The 27,151-nt window shown below is 38.8% G+C and overlaps 1 protein-coding gene across 1 annotated transcript; it reads left to right on the top strand.

The window, feature by feature from the left end:
* Positions 1-3,360: 3,360 nt before the first annotated feature.
* On the top strand, positions 3,361-24,624 carry LOC140237059 (transmembrane prolyl 4-hydroxylase-like). The gene is made up of 9 exons (XM_072317000.1): positions 3,361-3,690; positions 10,788-10,869; positions 12,488-12,735; positions 14,639-14,865; positions 18,600-18,657; positions 20,024-20,181; positions 21,852-21,942; positions 22,971-23,097; positions 23,892-24,624. The coding sequence occupies exons 1-9, from the start codon at positions 3,361-3,363 to the stop codon at positions 24,353-24,355; spliced, it is 1,785 nt and encodes a 594-aa protein (XP_072173101.1). The 3' UTR covers positions 24,356-24,624.
* The last annotated feature ends 2,527 nt before the right edge of the window (positions 24,625-27,151 follow it).

Genomic DNA, 27,151 nt, shown 5'->3' on the forward strand with positions numbered 1-27,151 from the left:
AGAAAGAGATGAATCAGGAACGAATGTTCAAAACGAACGAGCTCTTACTGATTACGTATCCGTTCTGTCACTTTTAGTGTCAGCGTAGAGTCAAAAACTTTCTTTGAAGTATTGGTGCAATGTTATGAGGCATTACCGCAGGTATATTACGTTCCAAGCGGCGTGCGTAGGAAGATTTGGGCGATTGACAGCAAGCACCACATTAATGATAAAAAGTGCTCTATTCTCGTCTTCGCAATTTACGTTCCCTCTCTTTTAGAAGAGAAAGGGGGTGGGGGATAGGATGAGTGCTGAGACGGTTTAGAGGGATATAGGAGTCCCACAGATACCAAAAATTGTTCTGTCACTGTAATTTAGAAATACATTTGTAAGCGTAATATTAGGGGGAAATGGTTGTTCCAGCCATTCAGTATTATATATTGTTCATAAGTTTGAGGTATTTCAGTCTTGGCAAGTTCTTTTAAGGCACAAAACAGGTATAGGTTGAAGCAATTTCCGTAAGATTGGCACTGTGCTTTCGCTTTAGCGTTGTAACACACACACACACACACACACCCACACACACACACCACACACACACACACACACACATACACACATACACACAAAGTAGGAACATACCAAGTTGGTCTTGGTGTTCTGAATTCCTTCAAGGAAATTATATCCAAAGAAGAATCTCATGTCATACATTTAAAGCAAAAAAAAACAACAACAACAACAAAAAACAAAACAAAACAAACAAACAACAACAACAACAAACAAGCAAGAAACAACCCCAACAACAACCAATAACAACACCCAATCAAGAAATTACAGCTCAGTGAAAATGGAGTAAAATCCGACAAAGTTACGACCAGTTTGATATCCATAATGAAGTCAGCTCACAAACGTTCAGTCAGCGGCACAGTGAAATAAACTTGATCACTTGGCTGTGACGTCCCTTGCGTAATAGACCTCATCGTAGCAGAGAAGAATTTAATCAGTTTTCTCGGAAGAGCCATTTTCGTAGTGACTCTGCCTACATTATATATCAAGGATATAATATCATCACACATCCTCCTAGACAAAGGAAGTTGATTAACGGTCTTGTCAATTGTCTCCCTGGAAATGCCTGTTATGACGTCACGGTATTATAAAGATGAGTTATTGACACTCGAACTGCTCTACTCATGCTCTTCCGACCTCGCTCACGCTATCCCCTAACTCTAAAACTGAGTTTTCTCTATAGTACGTTTTTCTTTTCCTTTTTTATGGGGGGGGGGGGGGCATGCATTATTGTATGTCGTGATAAATCATCCCTTACACTGTGGGAAATGATATTTTTCAGTGATACGACGGGTTGTCATGGCTCAATGACTGTCGCAACCTAAACGAGGTACTGATGTCGTGATGATGTCTCGCAAATGAGAGTTCATGTTAAAGTCATGTTACAGCTAGCCCGACCAGACGCTGTTAATACGCTGTGGCTACTTACAGCGACTGGGCTGTGTATAGTTAGTTACAGCCTCCAAATCGTGTCTTACTTACCGTCAGTGTCACCGAAAGCAACACTGAACAATTTATAATGTGTAATGACCATCGCCTCAGGGAATGTTTTTTTTTTTTCGATCCTGTATAAGCTTTATGAATATTTAACTTAGAGCTTTATGGTGGAAGCGGTCAAAATTCTTCACAAGTCTTATAACATTCTCGATTGTACAGCAACGAACCTCTTTTACGATTAGAAATAAAACAAAACACACACACACACACATACACTGCAAAAAGTCCGGTGTTAAATATGAAACACCGAGCTGGTGTTAAATTTTCGGTGCTCATTCATGGTGTCAGATTAACACCTCCGGGTGTCATTTCAAAATTTAAATGTGTTTTTTGAATAGTTTCTTAGTTACTGCACTTCTTGTTAATTTTGAACTTCAACAAGACGATAAAGAATTTTCCGATAAAGTACTTGATTTTTGAAAAAATCTGTGAATACATTTACACCACAGTAACACCAGTTGGTGTGGTGCCCTATTGAAGCTGGACGGGTGTTATACTATTGAAATTAACACCACCAATATCAAATCAACACCATGCGGTGTCATTATTGAATTAATTCTAGCGCAGTGTCAAAATATCACCAGCCACAGTGTCAAATTAACACCACGAAGTGCCAGGCGAACACTTTTTAACACCGTCACAATACATTTTCTACACCTGTGGGTGTGGTCCTCTATTCAAGTTTGATCGGTGTTAGATTTAACACCCATGATGTTAAATCTAACACCGATTTTTTTTTACAGTGTAGATAGGAGCGAGACACCCCTTGAAGAAAGTGATTGGTTATATGAAATGGGCATTCGGTAAAAAACCGAGCAGTTGAAACAGATACGATGCGTCCAAATTGTGTGCTCAACATTCAAGACTAGAATGACGTACAAAATAAAGCTCTCATAGGACCTTTCGGAAGAATTTACGGTGTCAGTTCCTATGACTGAGCATGAAGGAATTGTAATAAATTTCCTTTTATTCTTTTAACGAAGCCGTTTTCATTGCAAACTTCTGTTGAATTTTCAATGATGAATGTTGTTTTATTACACGCTTATCCGTAATCGTTTTTTTGTTTTGTTTTTGTGTGTGTGTCTATGTTCATTTCTTTTCTTTTTTTATTTGCAGGGGGCGTGAGACTGTTAATTCTGGCATATCATGAGGAACATTTGTTATTGGACTGTAAAGGTTAATGGCTTCACGGCGACGGTTAACTGCTTTTCGGGAATCCACGGATAGCTCGTTTTCCCGTCGGGTCGGGCAATCCACCTCGGAGCGACGGTATCATTTGCACTGACACTTTTCTGTCGGAAGTCCACCAGTGCCTCGTTATCTTTGAGAGGATGAAATTGCAGGATGTAGGAGAAAAATGATGATTGCAGTTTACTACACATGGGAATATTGTATTCTTGGAAACAGAAAGCAGGACACGCAAGACTGACACCTGCATTTGAAAACGAGAAAGAAAAAGAAGGACAAAAACATGCAGAAAGGAATAGCCAAGAGGAGAACGGAGATAAAAACATATTTCTATATTCACGAAATAATTGTATGGTAAATTATAGGCAGGGCCTGGCAATACGACGGAGACGACGTTTCGTTTGATTAAGGTACATTTACGTCAAAACAACGCACCAGACTGAAACCCTGTATTGACGCACGCACGTACGCGCTTGACAATAAAGAACATTCGACCGTCTCGCTCATTCTCCGATTCATTGGCGAACATCGAAACACCGCGTATCAGGTACCTCGAGGTACCATTGAGGTTATAGTCCTTTTTTTCATTTGTAAAAGCAGCCGTCTGTTGAAATGCCTGAAGAAGGAAAAATGGCAATCAGAGGACGTACTTTCACATGGCTACCAAAGAAATTCCCCTCGAGGATTGGTATCAGGATTCTGATTACAGCTGCCTGTTTTCTGGCGCTGTCTATCGGCACTGTCGGTAGCGAAGTCACCGGCAACCACGGCGACCACCCTCCGGGCAGTATGGAGCGGTCTCCTGCCGACGGCGAAGTGGTCATTGACGAAGCGGAAGTCGTCTCGACGCTAGAGCCAGGAGAGTCGCATGAGGACTATGACGACGTCGACGATGACGTCGAAGACTTCGAAGATGATGATGAGGGCGATTTGTGGCTTTTTCAATATGATCCCACAGAGGTAAGACAGATATCGTCATCATTTAACACAAGGTTTGAGTGAAGAAAGGTTCTTTTGTAGGCGGAATTCTCATCTATATCAATATCACGTGGATTAGTCAGAATACCAGTGGACAACATCGTCATTTGATTGTAGAACATTTTCGTAATACTTGCAAATGGAAAGAGCATTTGTAATGTTTGCCCATGGAAAAAAAACCTTTGTTTCTACCAAAAGAACCCCCCCCCCCAGCTAATGACATTATCAATTGATAGAATGATGCTGTTTGGAGAGCGGTCGAAGGAATAAACATTCGTAGTTAACCAGTCTATGCACTTATTAAACTAGTAAACTGAACTAGAACTTACTGAACAAGTCGAACTTGCGTTGTGATTTTCGAGACTTCAAGAGTGGCTGACCTTTGACCTATTCAGAGATGATGACGACAATGATTCTGAGAACACACAGAACGCTGTAGCCCCGGGGCTTTAAGTGCATATTTCAGGGATGTCAAAAGTCCCTCGGTCATGTCGGTAGCATCGTGAGGCTTTCAAATCGAACATTTTTTTTTTTTTAAGTTTGTTCCCATCCCCGGCAGTGATTTTTCCATACAGTTCTGAATATTTGATCAACTTTGAAATAAACGATACATGTCTGTTTTTTGCTTATTTTTTGTTGTTCTTTTTTTTGCGGGGGTGGGTAATCCTAAAGCTGACGTTTTACCTACACGGGTTGGTTGCATAGTTGCAATCAAGCTGCACATCGACTCCATTGGTAACGGGATAAAAAAATATCATGTACATGTACTCTGGGAAGATTGATATAGCTTGAGATAAGGTTGTAGTTTCCATGGAATCTTATCAATTGTGTTTTGAGATCGGGATGTTAAAAAAAATCTCTGTGATTGTGCGCAATATAGCGTAAAAATACCTTATCGCAATTGCATTTTTTTTAAAATTCATGTTCCATATTCCGCATTTCGTACAAGTTTTATATTCCATTTGATTTTGAAAGAGAAATGTTTTTTTTTAACACAATGGACAGTGTGAACCAAAATTGCACAAATGTATAAGGACGTATAATTGACGTGTAATATGAGGAACCCACTAAAAAGCAAAGCTTGTAGGATGTGGGTTCCAAAAATATAATATAGGCTTTTAGTACAGTATATCAATGTCAAAAGTGATGATTTTGATGCAGGAAATGACCAACTTTCAAAATGAATGACGAGAACCGTGTGCAAAACTTGCTGTACAGTGTGCAACCACTTTTGTTTGACTTGGCCTGTAATAACAACATCTTTTTTTTCTTCAATAATCGCTATTTCACCATTATTATTGGCGTTGTTGTTATCAATAAAATGATCAGTGGATCATTTATGAGAATCAGGTATATTAAAAAAAAAAAATCTAGACCACACGCGATAGCACTGTAATCTTATCCACTTTTCAACCGATTGAAAAAAAAGTAAACAAGTTTTTCAAAGACAAATCTCAAATCATATTCAAAATATAGTTTGTTACGCACCACACAGTCAAGCTTGGTTGACTGTGTAGAGAATACAAATAGCAACTTGTTGTATTTCAGTTGCAAGGAATCGTGAAATGTATATCAATTACGTACACATAGGAAAACCTGCTATGAATAACTCATATCGTGTCTAGTACGTGTGAGAGCAACTGTAATGAATGTAAGAGCTCGTATGATCGCGTTCAGAGGGGTTTATTTCATCAATAATTTCGATCGTTTTTAGGGTCAGAACAGGTGTTCGTCTATGACTTGTGTGTGTTAAAATATATTGATTCATGTATGGATCACGGGAGGGGAGATACTGGCCAAATAGGAAAACAGATTTACGTCAATTAGGAGATTACTTCTACTTTATCTAGATATATCTATCTATCCACCCATCTATCTATCTATCTGTTTGTCTATCTATCTATCTATCTATCTATACCTGTCTGTCTGTCTATCTATCTATCCATCTATCTATCTATCTATCTATCTATCTATCTATCTATCTACTAGTATCTATCTATCTATCTATCTATCTATCTATCTATCTATACCTGTCTGTCTGTCTGTCTGTCTATCTATAGTGATATAATCTGAATATCATAATCTGTCGATCTATCTATCTATCTATCTATCTATCTATCTATCTATCTATCTATTTATCTCTATCCATCTATCTTGGCCTATCCATCTATCTTGGCCTATCCATCTATCTTGGCCTATACATCTAGATCCATCTGTCTGTCTATCTACGGTGATATGATATGAATATCATAATCTGTCTATCGATCTATCCATTTGTCTCTATCTATCTATCTATCTACTCTATCAATCTACCTATCTATCAACTATATAGTATTTTGATTATTTATCTATTTATCTTTCTATCTGTCTATCCATCTACTCTATATAGCTACCTGTCTATCTAATCTAATCTATCTGTCTATCTATCTATCTATCTATCTATCTATCTATCTATCTATCTATTTTTTTGTCTGTTTATAATGATATAATCCGAGTATCATATTCTGTATATTGATCTATTTATCTATCTACCCATATGTTTATTGCGAATACCTTTCACCACCATCAATTCCCATATTTTCTCAACTCTTCAGGTGCGATACATTTCATTGTTTGTTTTTGTAAACATTGTAAAATAAAAGAAAATAAATAGCGATAGATATATCGCTGTAACGTTGCTTAGTAATTAGAGCCTCGTATCATGGTGATGTTAGCCTGAACGAAATAACAGTCAAACCAACAAATGGATATATCAAAAAATGTAATAACTCTAGTATATTCTGTATTTTCACACACCACCTAAGATGAAGAAATGAACGAGTAATAATGAAGTCATCTGATGGTGTAGCAATAATCAACAGGGTCATTGACTTTCTCGTTGATGCTCTGTTTGGTCCCCTGTGTTTATCTTATAAAATATAAATACAAATCGGAATATTTATGTGAACACGTTATAATACACAATATATATATATTTTCAGTAAATAGTGCGTTGAGCTCAAAGTCTTGCTATATTGTCTCAGAGTTCACAACTGCCAGAAAAAAGTGCATGAAGTCTTTCAAACAGGAGTCAGAATTAGTGCTCTAATTTCCAGCTTGTTTAAGCTGATGATTTCTTTGAATTCTGACGGTAAAGATTATTTTCGATACACGGGTAGACCAGGGATGACAGACCCTGAGCTGCGGGCCACAATGGGTCACGTGCTCCCCCTCCTAGGGGAAGGAAACGCCGCCGACGACGGCTTGAGCGACAAGGAACCACGTGGGAGTATCAAAGACGCTACTTTGATTGATATGTATGATTGATTAGCGTGTCAAGCATAGCCTGAGACAATTTTCCCCCAAAAAACACTCGTCGTGGATGCATGTATAAATAGCAGAAAGTCAAGGCAGGATTTTGTTGTACTTTTGGTTGAGTTTTGCAGCGACTGTACCGGAGGCGTTCACCTTGGTTTGCAAAATATTAATGGCCGTGTTTTTAAAGTTTATTCTTGCCCGAGAAGGGAAGAAATGTTAAAGGTGGATGATGATAGATACATGTGTAGACAGATGTAAAGGTGGCAGAATAGATGAATTAATAATGGGATAGCGAAAAGACTATTCCAATGTGAATCACGAAACCTTTCGATTCATAACTGCCATAATTTGAGACCAATACATACATTTGAGATGAGAATTTTAATCTGCTCTAATTCAGTTCATAATCCTTTTGTCTATTGCCATCTCGACCAAGCTTCCGTGATAAAAAAAAAGTGTGGGGGGGGGGGTGTGGAAGGGGTGAGAAGTGAAAGGAACACCAATCATCCATTAACCCACTCTGGTAACTAATTGGTCATAAATTAGAGTCGATCCTCTCAAAACCGAACAAAAGTCAGACGGAACATCCCTAGATGAAAGTGAGACACCCTCAACCTCACGTCAGCACTCACAGGTTGCATCTAACACTAACAGGTTAATAAAGGAGGAGGAGGAGGAAGAGGAGGAAGAGGAGAAAGGAAGTGGAGGATCAAGAGGAGGAAAAGAAGAAGAAATACCAGGAAAGGAAGGAGAGTGAGGTGAAGTTTGATGAGTTGAGAGTCTTCAAGACAGTAGAGGAAACTGGCACTAATTGACCTAGCTGCTGCTTGAATTGTCTGCATGGATCACCCAAACAATCTGATGTATTGAATGCCACTTTAAACTCGTCCTCAAAACAGCGATATTTTCTGTCACGCTGTGTTGGTCACACATTTCTTTTTCTTCGGGTGTTAATGGAGGACAGCAGCCGGAAAGGGGGAAATAATGGTATTAGTATTCTGAGGGCAATTTGTCTGATTAGATGAAAATGGCATGCCATCACGTCCACATACGATTACAGATGGTCACAACTTCGCTGTAATATTAATATACTAACTGGTTGGTGGTTACGCAGACCCTTCGACCATAAATATGCCGCATACAGGTTGTGCATATCAAGTGGCGAGTCCCATAAGGGACTTTGAGAATCGGTGCGGGTCAGGATCCTGCAAGATGAAAGTTTAAGTAATACCATCCCTCGCTATTGATATCCGCTCCCTGCCCTTATTCCAGTCACATGTGCCTTGAATATTCTTGGAAATATTTGGCAGGTGCCGAGCAGTCGATTTCAGGGCCGCCCCAGTCACGCAGGGAAGCTAATTAAACTTTGACCTATCTGCGACTAATTCCGTCTCCAATATCATTTATAAGTGTACGAGAAATAAAAAGACCATAAAATTTGTATTCATGATATCACTGTCGTGTGCCGGAGAGCGAGTCACGGTTGGTGAACACATGGGCGACGTGCCTTCCAGAAATAAAGTAATCATTCTGTTAATAGCTGCACCAATGCTGATTAATCCGAATCGCATCCATAATTGGTAACATTCGCTCCGTCTCTATCTGCAGAAGGTACTTTAGTTCGGATTACGATTTGGTAACAAGTATAATTATCTTTCCAAGGTAGAGACATACCATACGCTGGTTAGGTTCATTATCTGCCATGTGTTTTATTTTGTTTCGTCGTTGTATTTTTTTTTTCCGTCAGTCAATACCAATTACTAAAAACCTGCTAGAAGAAAACACCAAACAAATCACACTAACAACGAATCTAACAAGTACAGCGGTTCATATTTCCATATTCTGACTATAAAAATGTCTCAAAACATATCGAAACGTAAGGAGCCAGACTGCCACAAGTTTGAGCAAATAATTTGATTGTTTTTTTTTTTTTCACTGAGCCGCCTTGACATTTAAAAAGATGAATTGTTTCGATGGGCTTTGATACTAAATGGGATTTATTGAGGTTTTGAATAAGCTTTACATCAAACATGTACACAGTAATTCATCATTCTAAAAGAGCACATGCTGACAATGTTGATTTTGAATTATTGCTTGAACAACGTGATATTGTTTGGGGATCAACTTCAGTAGTTTCTGTGTCACTGCTATAGGAAGATTGTGTCAATATAGACGCCCCACAAAACATCGCATGAAGTGTATGGTAAATTTAAAGAGGCACCGCTTGTCTTTCATAGACTGTGCCCTTTATGCTGTGTGTGTGTGTTTGTGTTTGTGTGTGTGTGTCAGTGAGTAATCCAGGGAAAGTGTGTGTGCGGGAGCTGTTATGATTAAATCTTTGATCTTTGCATACCTCACATCACGTCTAGACAATTCAAATCATTTTGATTTGTCTCGCAAAGGAAAGACCGACTGCATAGACTCTTGTACTCCTTCTTCCCTTAACGGAAACTCTGTGTCTAGAGTTCTCGTCCTAGTTTAATCTAATTTCTTGACGAGTTTATATCATTTATACGATTGCATTACATTGTTTCCGATCAGTTTTTATGTTCAGCAGACTATAGTCTACTCACTATGTGTGAAAGAGGCTGAGTGCTGTATGGAGATAGATATAGGAGGCCTCGAAAAGAGCCCGTCTCGTCGAGGTAGTAAAAGGCAGCTCGAGATACTAGAAGAGAATGACCAGAACTCGAAATGGTAGTCAAGATTTAGTCCATGGATTTCGACTGATAAATGCACATACTAGTATATCGTGTGCAATGAGAGACATCCACTATGGAACAGCAGCAGCAATAACAATAACATCAAATTGACTTAGCTGAAACAAAACAAAACACATTTCTGTGTTTAAGTGTTATTTTCATTTCTATTACCTATTGTTTGCATGCATACGGTAGAGTTAAAAGAGAAACTCTACAATTTGAGGCCCTTTGTTTTTCTTTTCTTTATTCGGTCGCAGAACTTTCAAAGCCTCAGAATTTCCAGATCTTTTAACTGATTCTTTAATTGATTGTACATTTTCGAAGAGCAAAGTTCCTGTTTCTTCCTTATTTTGGCATATTTCTTTTTAGACATTTCTATCAGATTTTGTGAAGATTCAATGACTTTTACAAATTTTCATCGAATCTGATATCGATGCAGTGAAATTCAGAGATGGCCATTCCACGATGACAAGACAGCAATATTTATACAGCGAAATATTGCTCAATAAAGGACTTGATTGGTTAAAGTTCCACCTCTTTTGACGGAGCAGTTATATCAGTCACAATCACGTGTGAAAATGAGATCAGAGAAGGTGACGTCAGAGAAGTTGACGTCATTGTCTCATAATTCTGCCATTGGTTAATTAAAACATGCAGGATTTTATCAAATCATAATGTTGTAGTCATTGGAGCAACTGTAAATATATTCATGCGGGGTCTTCATAAATGACAAGTCTGGAATGATTTCATGCGAGGAATTACATCTTATGTTCTTGTTTTCTTTTTAAAGACTGAAGCAATAAAAGAAATCGTGGGAAGCTATGCGAGCAAGCCAATAAGAAAATTGCGAGGGGATGACGTCAACAGGATATCTCGTTTGCATTCAAAAGTCTTATTTACGTTCATTAAGTTTATCTTGAGAATTCCATGACTTTTCTAAGTTAAACTACATATTTTTGGTATGTTTGACTTAATCTGTTTATGTTAACGTGAAAAACAAACGTATGGTTCTTCATCATCTTTACTCATTTTATTTTCAATTTATTTTATTATATATAATTTGACTCCTATATATTTCAGGTTGGTCACGTGCAGGACGTGGAGGTTGAGGACGGCGTAACGCTACAGATGAAGACTCTCGCCATAAATCCACCAATATTCGGTAAGAAGTTGGAAGACATGCTACGAATTATTTCCCTGTGGCCGTCATTTTATGGCAAGGTTGTGCATAAAATTGTCTCATGCTGTCTGCAATGTGCCACTTACCCATCCCCTTCTCCCTCTATTCGTCATTGTCACAAAGCTACATGCCGGTGCATTAATTTTATGCAGCAATCAGACAAGCTTTCTTTTTTTCAGAATCCTCATACCATGGTCGTTTAGTAGCGTGAGATTGTCAGGAATTTTCGTCTCCGACTGTAAGGAAACCTGCCGTGATTTCTCAGATTTTCTCTCAGTTGTAATCTCCCTTACATAATAAAGAGAGGATCGTCTGCATAGATAGTTGATCATTTCATATTGAAAATAATCTATGTTTCAACGGAACATCTATTTTGATATACGCAGTATCAGGAGCGAAAAGATACATGTCCATGATTATGACAAAGTCGTCATATTTTCTGTTTTGTTGTTGTTGTTGTTGATAGGATGAGGATACTTAATCGCAGATGGTGTCTTCTACCCACATCGTTTTTGATGACTTATATAACATGGCCTCGTTCGTACTGTGATTGTATCAGTTCAGTACAGAAGGTGGCTTTCTTTTGTCAGTTTTTCCAAAGTCTACGGTTTTTTTATCTAACATTATGGTCCATTTGGCAACCAAATATTTTCATTAGATTGCTAAATGTTTTGTGCGAAATCTCCGATCTCTCACCCGTTCTTATTTTTTTTTCTTATTTTTTCATTTCATTTTTTTTTTTTTACGGGCAGTTATAACTCTACAGTACTGATGATAGTGATTCTAAAGATAGAAGTAATGATAATGATAATTTCAAAGTGTTATCACATAGTAATATAGCAAAAGCGGTTATGGTGTAATAACGATAATAACAATGATTATTTATAGGAATATGTATTTGTGGCTATATACGTCTTCTTGGAAGAGTTTTCTAATGCAGATTTATGTCATTCACACTTCAGTCAGTTCCTTTATCAAACAATTTGACTGATGATAGAGTGAGATAACAACTCTGTCCGAAGAAAACATCATTATAGACAAAAATCTCATTAACACAAATTATATTGTACCACGCCGTAATAGTGATATAACTATTCACGGTTGTAAGTAGATACCAAGTTCAAATTTCCTAACTTTTGCTACTGTTTTGCCTTGGGGAAACGAAAAAAAGAAAACGCATAACCCCATACGTTTCCGTCTCTTAGCTTTCACAAAAATATTTTTCTGTGGTGTGAAGAATGAATCCAATTGAAGTAAACCACAGCAAAGCGTTATGATAGTGGTTGCCATGATCTATGATAGTGGTTGTCATAATAAGATGAGAAACAAACTTCTAGAAATATGCACATATGAAGTCCCCCTTCGAGGTGTCTTCCTTTGTGTGAAGGTACAGGTAGGCCTACTGCGAGTCATTTATATCCCAAATTTTGCATTGATCTTGTTATTATCATTTACGATTAGCGAGCGAGGTGAATCTAATTGAAATCCCCCGCTGCCTTATGAATTAATACTCGCTCTCTGGAAATGCGATGCTGCGGTTTGTTTGACTTTCATGCTCGGCCACTAGACAAAAGCTTTTCATTCCGTCTTTTTTTTTCAGAGGTCAAAAACTTCCTCACTGACGCCGAATGCGACCACCTGATCGAACTAGCATCCAGGCGAGGTCTTTACAAGAGCGAGACGATTCCCGAGGAAGTTCCGGACGGCGATTACCGCGAAGCCACAGTGACGTACTTCCGGGAACTCGATGCGAACGGGGACGAAGTGCTTAACCCGGAAGAACTCCTTGAGGCCGTGTCATCGTTCTCAGCAGCCCAGGGAGTGGAGATTTCAATTGATCATGTCAAGGTATGGAGGCATTTGAAGGTGAAGTTGCTGTGAACCTAAAATGATAATAGTTATCGGGTCCTTTGCATTCACTTTGAATTCTACTCATACAAGTATGCAAATATTATCAAGCTCATTTTGTAGTCAACATCGTTATAGCTCAGCTTACAATTTTGATTGGATAAAAGATACTCCTTGCCCCACAAAACATGATTTATGTACATCAATGAGCTTGGAGCGTCTCTGTCTCTATCCCTGTCTGTCTGTCTGTGTGTCTGTGTGTCTGTCTCTTTCTGTCTACCTACGTATATACACATACATATTTATATGCACCAAGGCATATGTCATATTTTTCCTGCCTGTTGCTTTCTGCTCACGATTCAGGGTGGCGAAAAAATGACCGTTTGGTGCACGATGATATATTGATATGCCCCGATGTTGTATAAATTTATCCTCTAGGGAGAGATTTACATCCTTGCTCCTTCTGTCTCGATTTCTTCATCATCCCCGTATTTCTGATAAGTTGTAGAACATTGTGCCCCCACCCCCCCCGTCATTCCCTGTGGAGTTATTAGCATCAAGCCCTTATGCCTTGTCTTCACAAGCCGAGTTGCTAATACGATTTCCACCAACATTAATATCCTAGCCTCGACAGCTTCTCAGTTAATGCACGACTGCACCCGGTCATTTACCTCTAAGGGACGAAAGGAAGTTTGTCGTGTGTCCGTAAGCCGTTACTGGATTGTGATGACATGTACTGGTCTCATTTGAATATCATTACTGAACACTAGCTGTAGGAGAATACGTGAAGTCCGAAGAGGCCGTAATGAAATTGATATTTGTAGAAACGACTTTGGTTGTGTTTGTTTGTTTGTTTGTTTGTTTTTGGTGTTAAAAAGATTAACATTATTTCCTCGAGAATACGTTTGGATTTTTTGTATCGCATTTCTTTTTTGTATGATATTTTGCCCTATTTTTGAAATTGTTATTATCATCTGGATATAAAATCGAACAAAACAATCATTTAGTAAGACTTCTGTGCCAATGTAAGAAGTAATCGCGACTGTACTAGGTTGCATTATAGAATATATGCAGAAATGATTAACCGACTTCGTCGAAGGAGATGAAGGAGAAGGAGAAGAATAACAATGTTTCTTCTACTACACAATAAACTACTACTACTGCTACTACTACTTCGTTAATCCCATCTCCTCATGCTGCTTCCTTCCAGGGGATTCCCCGTCTCACTCTCTCCTCTGTATCCTCCTCCTGCGTTCTGGTCCCCCTGATGTCTTCTCTCTCCGCATCTATGCAAATTTTCTCCTCGGTCGTCCTCTTCTCTCTCCCCCCTTGTTGCTGCATCCTTCAGCATCGTTCACCCTTCGCATTCGGGATCCTCCCTCCTGAAGGTTTGATATCACACCCAGTCTTCCCCCCTTCTCAGCCTGTCGTCTTCTAACCTATCCAACAGTCTTATAGCTGTAAGGTCAAGGAACGAAAAGTCTTTAACCTATTCTTTTAGCGGTGATTTGGCTCAGTCGGTAGAGCGTCTGCTTCCAGATCCAAAGGACCTGGGTTCGATTCCTGACAACCGAGCAATGTTGTGTGTAATCATACCGTTCCCTCTATAAGAGGCAAAACACTCCGTTTCTCGGATAGGACATAAATGGAAGTCCCGTGTGTGAGAGAGAGAGAGTCACAACTCATGCACGCAAACGATCCCTTTTCTTCATTTAAAGAGCAGGGCACATAATCCGGTGAAGTGGTCCGCCTCACACCCAACTGGACCCCATGGAAGACCAGCTACTGCCGCTGAATATGGGCTGTGCATTCTCAGATGGAAAAAATAAAACAAACAACAAACAAAACAGAACAAAATCCGGAATAACATGCAACCTATCCTGTGTTTGTTTTATCGACGCAGGAACTGGCTGCCCAGAAGATCGATACCAACAACGACGGCGTGGTCGACCTCGACGAATTCATCGCGTCCGATACGCCCGCGATGGAGGAGGAGATCAACAAGTGGTTAGCGGAGATCGGCGGCCTGGACGAGCGGGAAGCCAAGCGGAGCCAGGCTCGGGTTAGCGAACAGACCTGGCTAGACCAGTGGACCACGGACGACGAGGTGCTTATACGACTCCAGGATCGGTAAATGACGAATCTTATGATCACGGTAGTGATGGTGATGTTGATATTTTTATCCCTAACGAGGGACGGATAGCTTAGCTTCCAGATAGCTTAGCTTCCAGTCCCTACACCCAAATACACCCGAGTAAACAGTGATATTGATTAACATAACAATGAAAATGAAAATAATAATAATGATTATTGTTATCAGAATGAGAACATTTTGATGCTGAAAACGACTGTCGTAATCCATGCATGATCCATGCATGGTTACTTAAAAAAAAACAAAAAAAAAAAACTTAATTTTGTGGTGGAAGCCTGTCACAAATCGGCAACTCTAAATAGTCACTGCACGTCTTATCGTATCAGGGCAATTACCCCCCCCCCCCACCCCGAGGGCAATTTATACCCCCGGCTAAATACTGGTTAGTGATGAGGTTGGAGTAAAGATTAGGGTTGGTTTAGGGTTAGAGTTTGGGTTAGGGTTATAATTAGGTTTAGGGTCAGGGAAAAGATCCGGGGTAATTGCCCAGGGGGGTAATTGCCCTATAAGACCCCATGTTATATTGGGGTAAGATTAGGCAGAACTGGTGAAATTCCCAGAATCTGTTCGTAACGGAGAAGACAGTATTGCAACAATTGCCAGTTTGAGAGAGAAACAGGAAATTTGGTCTTCTGAGTTGCCAATTTGAGAATCAATCATTAAGAGGCTATTGATAATTCTGCAAACGAATCGAACAATTACACATGAACACCAAAGGGCTCAAATTTCATGATTTTTTTTTTTTTACTAATCTTATTGACACCACTGTCATTCTGTTTATCTGCTTTTACTCTATATAGAGCCAACCTTTTTTTTTAAACATTTTGAAGAATTGCACTCAGACAAGAAACTTTTAATGACTCACGCAGGACACTTCGGCCATTAATAAACGTCTGCAATAACAACAAAATCCTTCATAGGGATGGAGAGCACGCTTTGCGGTCAAAAATCGGAGCCCTTAATTTCCAGTGTTTGCGCAGTGCGGTTTGCGACCGGTTTCCTTGCTGCCCTCAGAACGGGCGAATTCTTTCCATAGATTTAACTTATTCCTAGAGGGAGAATCCGCTCACTCCTGCGTTAAATCTATAGATTTGAGCGATTTGTAGGACGAAATGAGGTATATCCTAATCTAACTCGGTGCTCGCGTACTCTGTGTTAAGCCGGCAATATACGGCACCAAAATGACACATAATGAGTGTCTCCGTCCGAATATTGTGTTTAACCCTAAAAAGACTGGGGGGGGGGGGGGGGGGGCTTTTTGGCCCTCTCCCCCCCCCCCCTCGACATTTTTCGTGATAAATCTGGAACGTAAAAATCTCGCGCCGCGACGTTTTATGACTTTTTCTTTTAAGTCTTGCGCAACTTTTGAGACCAAATTCACGACGCCCGGGTACGCGGTTCTGAAGTTACGCAATATTTTGTATGTGTATGTCAGACCCAAAATTGCTCAAAAACGTGATTTCATGTACAAATCCAATGCAAATTCTTAATTTCATGTTCTTTATGATCGAAATAATGTCGCCAATGATTTCCATCGAAAAAACAATAAAAAACAAAAAGTTGAAAACAATGAAATACATAAGAATTTTTTAAAACAATAAAATACATAAGAAAAACATTTTGATACCGCCGTTTTTTTTTATGTACATTCAATGAGAATCCTACACAGAGTACCTAAACCAAAAATTAGCAGTTTTGGACCTTTAATTACAGATTTACAGCCATTTTTTTAAAATTCATGCATGAATTAGCATAATTGATTTATTAAAATAAATTTGAATATTTATGAAATATTTACCTACGCAGTATTGTAGATTACCTTGTGGGTGACGCGCGTGCCAATTTTCCTTGCGATCACACGGTCAACGGCCAAGATCTTGAGGGGGGGGGGGGGGGGGGGGCCCAATGAGCCCCCAGTCCTAGGAGGCATCAAAATAGCCCAATCTTTTTAGGGTTAATCCTTTTTGTGCCGGGGATTTTGAACAGTGTGTACGACACTGTGGGATTTCTTTCAAAACATACAAAGGGTTAAATCCTTTACTACGAGGAGCATTGTATAAAACACCTCACCGCGCCAGAACCAACACATCGCCATCAAAGAACACGCACATCACAAAATATATCAGAATGATCTATTTGCCAAAATCGTCATTACGACTAACATAGCTGAATTGCATGTGACTTTCCTTTCATACCACAAAGACGTCGAATGCAAACTTATTACAACACAAAAATTAATAATCAGAAGATAGCAATTAAGTACTAATATACTAACGAAACAGCAAACACTGCAATAGGAGCGAACTCACAACATCAACACAACTGAATCATGAATATAGAGTAACACCTTAAAGGGTGTGTACAGTTCTGGTCGAGGTGAAGATTTAGCTTTTAACATTTTGTGAGATATTCAGAAATCACTCTATGAGATGTCAAAGAGCATGCAGTTCTAAGGGGTATCAAAAGTTTATTCGATGAAAATCGGTTTTGAAATGGCTGAGATATCCAAAAATAAGGTGAAACAAAGAGATACTAATAAAGTTGGGGCATGTCGCCTTTTATTATTAGCACTTTTTTTGATATCTCAGCTATTTGAAAACCAATTTTCATCAAATAAACGTTGAATCCTTCTTAAAATTACATGCTCTTTCATATTTCACAGAAGGCTTTTCATTATCTCACTCAGGAATGTTCAAAACATGAATCCCTACCTCAACCAGTACTGTACAGTCCCTTTAACATGACATCACGATATAACTCGGATTAATCCATTCTTATCAAAGTGCTAATATCTATAAAGTCTTAAAAACTTTTAATCTTATTTTTTTTTAAACTACGTATTAAAAACGTTATACTTTTGATTTTAATTTTGCCAAGAACAACTTTACAACCATAAGAGTGTGAAGTTACAACAGCTATAAGCCTTGACACCAATTAATCTGAACTTCGAACATTTACATTTTGAAGAATCCAGATTTATACCAACGTGTTTAACGCCTAAATCGGTAAATCGTCATTTACTTTATGGAAAGATACTTAAGACAGCACAGGTCCTTAAATGGAGATCAAGAAAAATACCAAGAGCAACAAAACGCTGACATAGAAGCTCAGGATCATCCAGTTGAGTTTGGGATAATACTCTTGTGTAAGATCTGAAACGATTAAAAATCGCATTCACAGCCGGCTGCAAATTCCGTTATTTATGATATGCAAATTATTAAAATTCAGTCTGCGTTCTGTCCATTCTTGCTCTTCTCCCGAATCACTCTGTAGGCTGAAATTGTTTATTTATCTACCAACTGAAGAGTTTGTTTGCAAAAACCGATAAGTCCATTTTTGAAGATTTTGAAGTAAGGTCTCTGTCATAAAGTACAAAACAATAACTTTTAAATGATATATTGGTCACTAGATATAAAGGTACATTTTTGAAATTATGGTCAAAAGAAGCAAAATTTTTTTTATTATTCTCTTTATTTTTCACGACCTTTAATCGCAAATATCTCCATTTGGCAAATATGGACTTATCGGTTTTTGCAAACAAACTCTTCAACTTGTTCATGTTTCTGAAGTTTAATGTAACTTAATTTCTACCTATTATCTATTTGTACATTATCATGCGATGCTTGTCAAACGATCACGTATGTGTAGTATCTCCTATAAAAATGTCATTGTCAATGTCAATATTCCTCTCTCCCTCTCTCACGTTACACAGGGTAATAGGACTGACCTGGCTTCCGGGTAGCATCATACAGACCAGTGAGCAACTACAGGTAATAATGATGATGATGATGATGATGGCAGTGATGATGGTGGTGATAATAATAATAATAATAATAATAATAATAATAATAGAATGATAATAAAATGATAATAATAATAATAATAATAACAATAATAATAATAATGATAATAGTAATAATTATGAATAACAATAATAATGATAGTTTAATCCTATTCTAACTGGGGGGGGGGTCAAATTGACCCCCCCCCCCCTCGACGTTTCGCGCCACGATTCCGCAACGCGCAAAGATTTTGCCGCGTCGTTTCATGACTTTTTTCATTAAAGTCTCCCGCATATTTTGAGACCAAATTTGCGACGTCCGGGTACACCGTTCTGAAGTTATGCAATGTTTTGCATATGCATGTCAACCCAAAAACCGCTCGAATTCATGATTTCGTGTGCAAATCCAATGCAAACTGTGTTTTTTTGTTTAATTGATATAAATTAGATTATTTCAACTTTTAACCATTGAAATAAATCAATTCTAATGTAGATAAGCTTGAAAAAGTGCCTCCAACAAATTTTGGCAAAAAAACAATAGAAAACAAAAGATCGAAAAAACAATAAAATACATAAGAAATTAACAAAACAATAAAAAACAAAAGAAAATGATTTTGATTGCGCTATTTTTTTACAAGAAAATTGTTTTAATGTGTCTTGAGGAACTCTGACACAAAAATTTAATAATCCCTCAGTCTTTTTGATGGAGTTATAGGTGAAAATATGATTTCATGCGTTAATTTGCATAATTAATTTATCAAAAAATATGAAATCAACATTTTTCTACTGTATGACCATGTAATCTTGTAGTTGACATCCGGCTCTATGTTCAGGCAAAATTTTGCGGCGATCGCGTGATCGGCGGCCGAGATCTGAAGGGGGGGGGGGTCAAATTGACCCCCCCCCCCCAGTAAAAACTTGGTCTCAAATAGCCCAGTTAGAATAAGGTTAATGTTTACCTCAGTTACTATAGTTTCTGCTTCATATTGACTTTATTTGATATTTGATATTGATTTTTTTCCTGCCTGGTGAAATACATGTACACTATTACAGCACGTTCATACATGAATCAAAGTTTTGCGTGAAAAATTAATAGCAAACCGGCATTTAATTGTTTACAAGGAGGGAAAAACAAATAAAACTATAGCAAACGTTAAACCACACAGGAGGATGTCCAGTGAGCAAAAATTTAAGATTTTGGACGAGAAAAAGATGATCGAAAAAATGCTCATGAAACCAGGTCATGCGGAAGAAAGAGAGAGCAGATAGAATGAAGTTGCACGTACAATTTGGTTCCAACTCGAATCTTACACCAGCCCATTTCGTCCCTGCTCGAATCCTTCTATCGTGATCAGGTGGTGAGGTACGAGCCAGGCGGTCACTACCACGCCCACTACGACTCGGCCGACGTGGACGACAACCTCGAGTGCGCTCATACGTTCGGCATCGAAAGCGACGAGGATTTCCCGGCGTCGCGCTTCAACAACGACTTCAACCACAAACGCCTCTGCAGGTAAAAAGATCGTTCCGTCTTCTTCCCCGTTTAGTCCCTTCGCTCTCTCAGGCGTATTGTCCACCGAGTTTGAAAAGTTTGCCCAAGAAGCTTTTTATATTTTCGTCAGTCCATTTGGCGCAAAATCGAAACAAAACAGTGTTCCACTAAAGAAGAAAAAGACAGCAGGAAAATGACAACGAATATCCCGTTTCCATAAGAGCTCATATCAATGAAAATAATGAGACCAACACTGACCAATATCGATTTTTTTTTTGAAGATATACAGAACTTCAAAATTCCATTCTTTTCTTATGTCGTGTCCGATATTACAGGTTTACCTACCATTCTATTTCTTGTGATTTTACTATATTTATACACAGCCGTCTGGAACGTGGATTGATGCTTTCCTTTAAATAATTCTTCTAAATGTACCTGCAACACTCTTTCCTTTTCTTCTTTTCTTTTCCTTCTTACCATGACACAGCGCTGTTTTATCCTTTCCGCCTCACTTCCTCCCGTGGTACACTGCTTGTTTGTGGTGTATAATGTGCGTTTCTGATTTCCTACTTCCTTTATTTGCTCCTCTGTTTACTTTGGTAATGCGTAAGTGCATTATAATGATTTAAAGGGGATGGCTAGTAACTGATCAGTGGGAATCAGTGGGAATGCTTGGGGATGATTATTCCAATTCTTGTTGGATTCATTTAAGAGTACATTATATATCTATTGTTGTGTGAAAATTATTTGCTTCAGAATGGTCTCATATTCAAGTAATGTGCAGTTTAATGGTTCCAGGCTAGCATGCCTGTACAGTGACGGGGCATTAAACTGCACATTACTTGAATATGAGACCGTTCTGAAGCAAATAATTTTCACACAACAATAGATACATAATGTACTCTTAAATGAATCCCACAAGAATTGGAACAATCATACCCCAGCATTCCTACTGATTCCCAGTGATCAGTTACTAGCCATCCCCTTTAAGTTCAATTTTGCACAGAATTCACAAGAGTTTGATCCCTCCATTGATTGTGATGTATTGCTCTAATAAATGTTACTACGTTTTGATTCTCCGGGTCTTTGTTTGCTTGTTTGTTTGTTTTTTGCTTCGCTTGTTATATTTATATGCCATATAAGTTAGAAATTGTGATGCCTGTATAACCAGGATATAACGATCATGCATTTCCCTCTTGAATGCCAAACGGAAAATTACTATGAAAAATGGAAGAAATTATACAATCAACTCATGCCAAAATTTGCTTTTTTTCCTGTTACTTATGTGGAGGTTTAGGCGAACTATTGCTTTTCCCGGGGTCAGGTTCGCTCAGGGGAACGTTGATCTATGATTTTCTGATACATTATGTCACATTTCTGTCTAGTTTGGTGAATATGCTATCAATATATTGTCCTCTTGCACGGAAGGTGGCGTTATTATTTTGTTTTGTTTGTTTTGTGTGTGTGTGTGTGTGTGTGTGTGTGTGTCTTTAAGTGAGCACTTCGTTTCCGGAAAACCCGATAATATTATCATCATTATTTCACCATTCCTAGACACTATAGAGTTCAGAGACCTCTCCCCTGTACCACAGTGCTCCCCTGAGAACAGGGAAATGTGTATTGGCACTCGATGTTTGGTTGTCTAATCTATGATCATCAAAGGTACTTTTCTTGATTTATTGGCATTGCAGATTTGCGACAGTCTTGTTCTACTTGAACGACGTAGAAGAAGGGGGCGAAACGGCCTTTCCCGTGGCCGACAACGAGACTTTCACACTAGAGGTGACTATTGAACTTGTTAATTGAATTTGATTCAATTTAATGTTTGTTTTTTCACTTTCCCTTCCACAGAACATAACATAGCGTAAGAAACTTATTAGTAATTAATGAAATGAAAGTATGCAACGTTGTGTACATACAACGTTTCTTCATGTACACCAACTCCTTCTTTGCCATACTCGTGTGTGCTTGAAGGAATGGCGTAGACAGATTTTTACGATTCAGTTTAAAGTAAAACCCACCATCAGTCGATGGCGTTAACATTTAATCCATTTTCAGCATTCAAAGAAAGGAAAAACAAAGAAGAGTGAGAAATCATTTCCCTGTGATTAATAAAGTGATAATATTATAATAACTGTCTTGACAGCACATGCCATCTTCGACAAAATAATTTGGAAAACACAAAAGCTTCAAACAGAAAATGCCATGTATTTGGAGGAATATCACCTTAATACATTTATTAACAGTCGAAGAAGGTTTCTGTGGTACTTCAGTGAACTTTATCTCTTTGATAATCATATTTTTATTCGATTGACTTTAAACTTTTAATCAATTGAGCAACCATTTTAATCATAAGACATCAGTCATCTACTTCTGTTATGATCAGTCGCCAATTATCTCGTTTGTGAATCCTTCACGTCATACTTGGTGTTGTTCCCAAGTCGCAGTGATGCCTGAGAAGCGGAGGGGGTTGTTGATGACGTTTTGACCACAGGAATGATTTTGCTTTACACGAACCAATTGGGGATTTTAAGGCTATGAATAACTATTAATCATTGCCTAGTGTAGTTTGCATAATGCTATGTGACTGCCCGATATTACTGTGTGCACACGCAAAACTTAGAAATGCGCACCATTTTATCTGCCTCGTCGATTCTAGTGACACTTTCACTAGACTCGTCTTTTTGACACTGCACTTCACACGCTTTACACTAAAAGTGAACTTGAAGTCTGGTTAGAATTTCCCTTCAATGAGTGCTTCAATCCCTATCTATTCTACTATCTACCATATCCCTGTCACACCTATCAAGTCTCTGGACGCCTCGACTTACGACATCTACGACCTGTCCAATCACTGCCACAAATCCAACGTGGTCGTGCCTCCCGAGAAGGGCAAAGCCATTTTATGGTACAACCACTACCTGGACGAAGAGAACGGTAAGGGGGTAAAGTATTACCCCTCTGGGAATGCTAGTCTCCTCACACTCTTTGCTTCGTAGACACCCACGACTTATAAACTGTAATTAAATAACAACAACAGCAGCAGCGATAACACTGTGACACAATTTCCACGATGAAAATGTCAACAGTCGTTACTATTACAACAACAGCAGCAGCAGCAGCAGCAGCAGCAGCAGCAGCAGCAGCAGCAGCAGCAGGAAAACAACATAAACAACAACCACAACATCAACACCTACACAACCATAGTCATCAACAAGAAGAACAACATGAGAATATACCCAAGTACCAATTGATTTCAAAGTTTCTAGGAGTATACTATAAAAGTTTTTATTATGCAATGCAAATATCAGACTGCAACTGATGGTATGTTTATCCATTACATATTTAGCAACTTTAATCAAATTTTATAACAATGTTTCGGTAGATAGTATTTTACAAAACGTAGTTCTGCAAAAATTGTGCAAAAATATTCTTCTCATTAGGTTATCATGAACTCACAATTACGACCCAGATCATGTTTATTTTTCTAACATGTGTTGATGGACGGTATGGGAGTTGAAGCAACAGTCGGGTCTTCACTTTGTGCTCCTGTAGGTTGATCGATTTAAGGGTTAATCGTACCTTCCTTCCTTTTCGTGTGTATATTAAACCGCTTTATTTGAAACGTCCACAATCATTCCTTGCTTACAAACCAATCTACACTGTGTTCAACTCAAGAAGGAAATTCTTACTATCGTCGTATATCTTTTATTTTGTAATTTGACTGTCAGGGTGGATGGGTGACAACCGGAACGACTCTTTGCACGGTGGTTGTGACGTCATTTCAGGAACGAAATGGATCGCAAATAACTGGATCACGGTTGACAACGACGTTCACCGGCAAATTCTGTTCCACGATAGATACTTCTCGCCCGAGGAGGGGTACTCCGCAGGTAGCCGAAGCACTGCCGAGGAAACAGAAACCGATCTTGACGGAGCTGAGTCGGAAGACGAGGGATATTCGTCGGATATGGATAGTCGAGACTCGGATAACGGTGTGGATAAAAATGCGGAGAGAAATGCGGATATAGTTGATCATGAGAGTGCGGGGACGCCGACGCAGAATGTTGATAATCCGCCAAGTAAGAAAGAGGAGGATAAAACGAACGAATCGGCGAGAAAGTCGGATATGTTTGACCAACCTGGCAGAGCTCAGAGCGGTCGTGTAGATCTACACACCATTGACGAGCTGTAAGACCGACGATTTTACCAGATTAGCCTTTGACACAGTGGACAGTGGCATACTACAAAATTATTGACTGTGTTTCCCCCGCTGAACGGTTGTTATAGCTCTGCAGTATGAAACGATAATTTTTCTTACCCCTGTAAATGCAGGTCAAGCCATTCCTCTTCAAACTCGCATAAAACTTCTTTTCCAAAGAGAAGCATTATGTACACCCAGTACACCGAACTTTGCCGTATCCACAGAGAGAAGCACAGGATCCACAGGACAGGATCGATTTATCTTGTGTGAATGACATGGTATAATGAACGTGCTAACCGATTGAAACAGACACCGGTTTGCACTTAGCTCATGCTATTAAGAAACTCGAGAAACCTCGCACCGAACCTCCGGTAGGCTGGGAGGTTGTAAAGATATCGTGCCTAAATTTTGACGCTTTAGCGCAAGGTTATGATTCTCAAGAACGAAGAGTGGGAAACATAAGAAGACGCGTTTTTCAGTACATTTAATACATTAGCTTTTGGTGTTTGCTCTTGATAGCATCCAAAGAGTATAGAAGCTACGGTAAGAGGGCTTACTCCCGCGATTTCGCGTAATACGCTCATGGGCGAAATACGGACGCCATTAGCTAAGAGACCGATAGAGGGCGTATATTACGAGATACAGTGCCGTTATCGTAGTGATTTCTGCCTCCCTTTCATTTTTCCCCTTTTTAGGGGGCATACAGGGGAAGAGATGTACTTAGGACGTCGTTTTGTCATACAGAAGTATCATTCCTGTCTAATCATGAAATGCAATTGAAGAAATGTCATCTATTTTCCAATATGCAGTCCCACAAAGTTTGAGCTAAAGTAGCCCGAGAGAGAAAGAGATAGACGGCGTTTGTCAGCTCAAACACAAACTTTGAAGGACTACAGATTGAAAAGTAAATGACATTACTTCAAATTTTTTTTTTTAAGTATCGACAGAAAATATACTTCTTGTGATATTTTGAGGTCTGAAAGACAATTTTACCGCTTTGTCTCTCCTTAAAATGAAGAAAATGAAAGGAAAGTAGGGTTCGCTCCATAGGCTCACGTGTTAAGAAGCTCGCGCTATTATAATTAGTACGAAAATGGCCGCCATTGGGCTCCATGTGGGGCTCCATGGATCCATGGCGTACTACACCCGTTTGCGTGTGAAATCGCGAGAGTACGCCCTCTTAGCTTCTATACTCTTTGATAGCATCACCGAGCACATGTGTGATGGTAGTTTACTGTATGTACAGTTCCTTTATTTTTTTTGCGTCTCCTCGTTTGTTTTTCTTTTCTTCTCATTTCGTTCTCCTTTTTCTTCCTCCTAATCTACTCCTCTATCTTCTCTGAAACTGTCTGTCAATGACTACCTTTAACGAAGCCTTTCAGGAATTTTTTCCTTTTCTTTTGAATTTTATATAATTTCTTCTTCGGCGTCTAGGCGAAGGAGAACAATATCGTTTCTTAATTGTAAATGGCGTGTGAGGGAGTGTCTGTGTGAGGTCAGAATAATTATGACAATAATAATGCATGCACGTTGTAAGGGACGAATGATGGGGGGGGGGGGGTTGATCGAGAAAGGGAGAGAATGTTTATTGACAGATGAGATATTCGGGCAATGTACAGTACTACTTCCCTCGCTTAATCACAAATTTTGCCCATGAGAAAAAAATAATACACTTTGAAGTAGGTGTTACTGTATGGTACAGCAACTGCCTCATAAAGAGGGGAACACAAACAAACAAACAAACAAACAAACAAACAAAAACAACAACCCACCATCCACAGTGACGTTAACAAATACAGCCTCGATACACTTTCCTTATCATGAACCATGCATTCCGCAAATAAAAAAATAAAATCGTCCCCAACAACTTTTTATTAATTCTTTTTTTTTTTTTTTTTTTTTACAGAGAGCTGCCCTACCTTTAAAAAAGGTGAAAAAAGCAAACAAACACCCAAGCAGCAATTTCCAATGCAGTATATGGTCATGAGATAGACACGGTATAGATAAGACAAAGAACAATGCTTTAAAAGCATGTGTGCAGTCAAGTAATACGGCGTGCATTCTCCTGGAACATTTTGATTGTTCCCAAGAGTTCTGAGGAGAAGAAAAAAGGCAAAACAAAGATGATTTTTTTCTTTATTTCTACTTGTTGACAAGCTCAACTGTTGCCGTGTAAGATCTAGCAAGTTACCGATAATTATAATTCTATTTTGACAGTGCGCTCCGGGGAAATTCCTAAAATTTCTCGATGTCATAAGCTAGTTCTTTCTTGCAACCCTTCCGTGATGTCGTGTGATGATTTCTGTGCAGTTCTGGAGACATGCGCCAATGATGATGTTTTGTTAATGATTATTGTATGTACCTTTTGACAAAAGTGCAATTTCGCCTAACTTGATTGAACTGTGTAGATTTACTTGTATGTAATGAGTGATTTCTTTGAGATGCCAACACAAGCAGTACTCAGATAAATATACGGTATATTTGGCTGATGAATAACGATTCGAAATCATTCCGTCTCGTTTCCTTTTCTTTGTAATGTTTTCATTGTGCGTGCGTGCATGCGTGTGTGTGTGTGTGTGTGTGTGTCTGTGTGTGCGTGTGTGTGCGTGTGTGTGTGTATGAATTATGTACAAGTCTATTATCAATCTTGTTGCAGCGAATGAACATTATAGTATGATTATGGTTGTGGCCAATAGCACTATTTTGTGACAAAACAACAACAACACGTAACATTCCTTTGAATTGTCTTCTCTTACACCGATTCCATCGAGACTTCTACCATTGTTA

This window comes from Diadema setosum, chromosome 13 (genome assembly GCF_964275005.1).
Source record: "Diadema setosum chromosome 13, eeDiaSeto1, whole genome shotgun sequence".
NCBI lineage: Eukaryota > Metazoa > Echinodermata > Echinoidea > Diadematoida > Diadematidae > Diadema > Diadema setosum.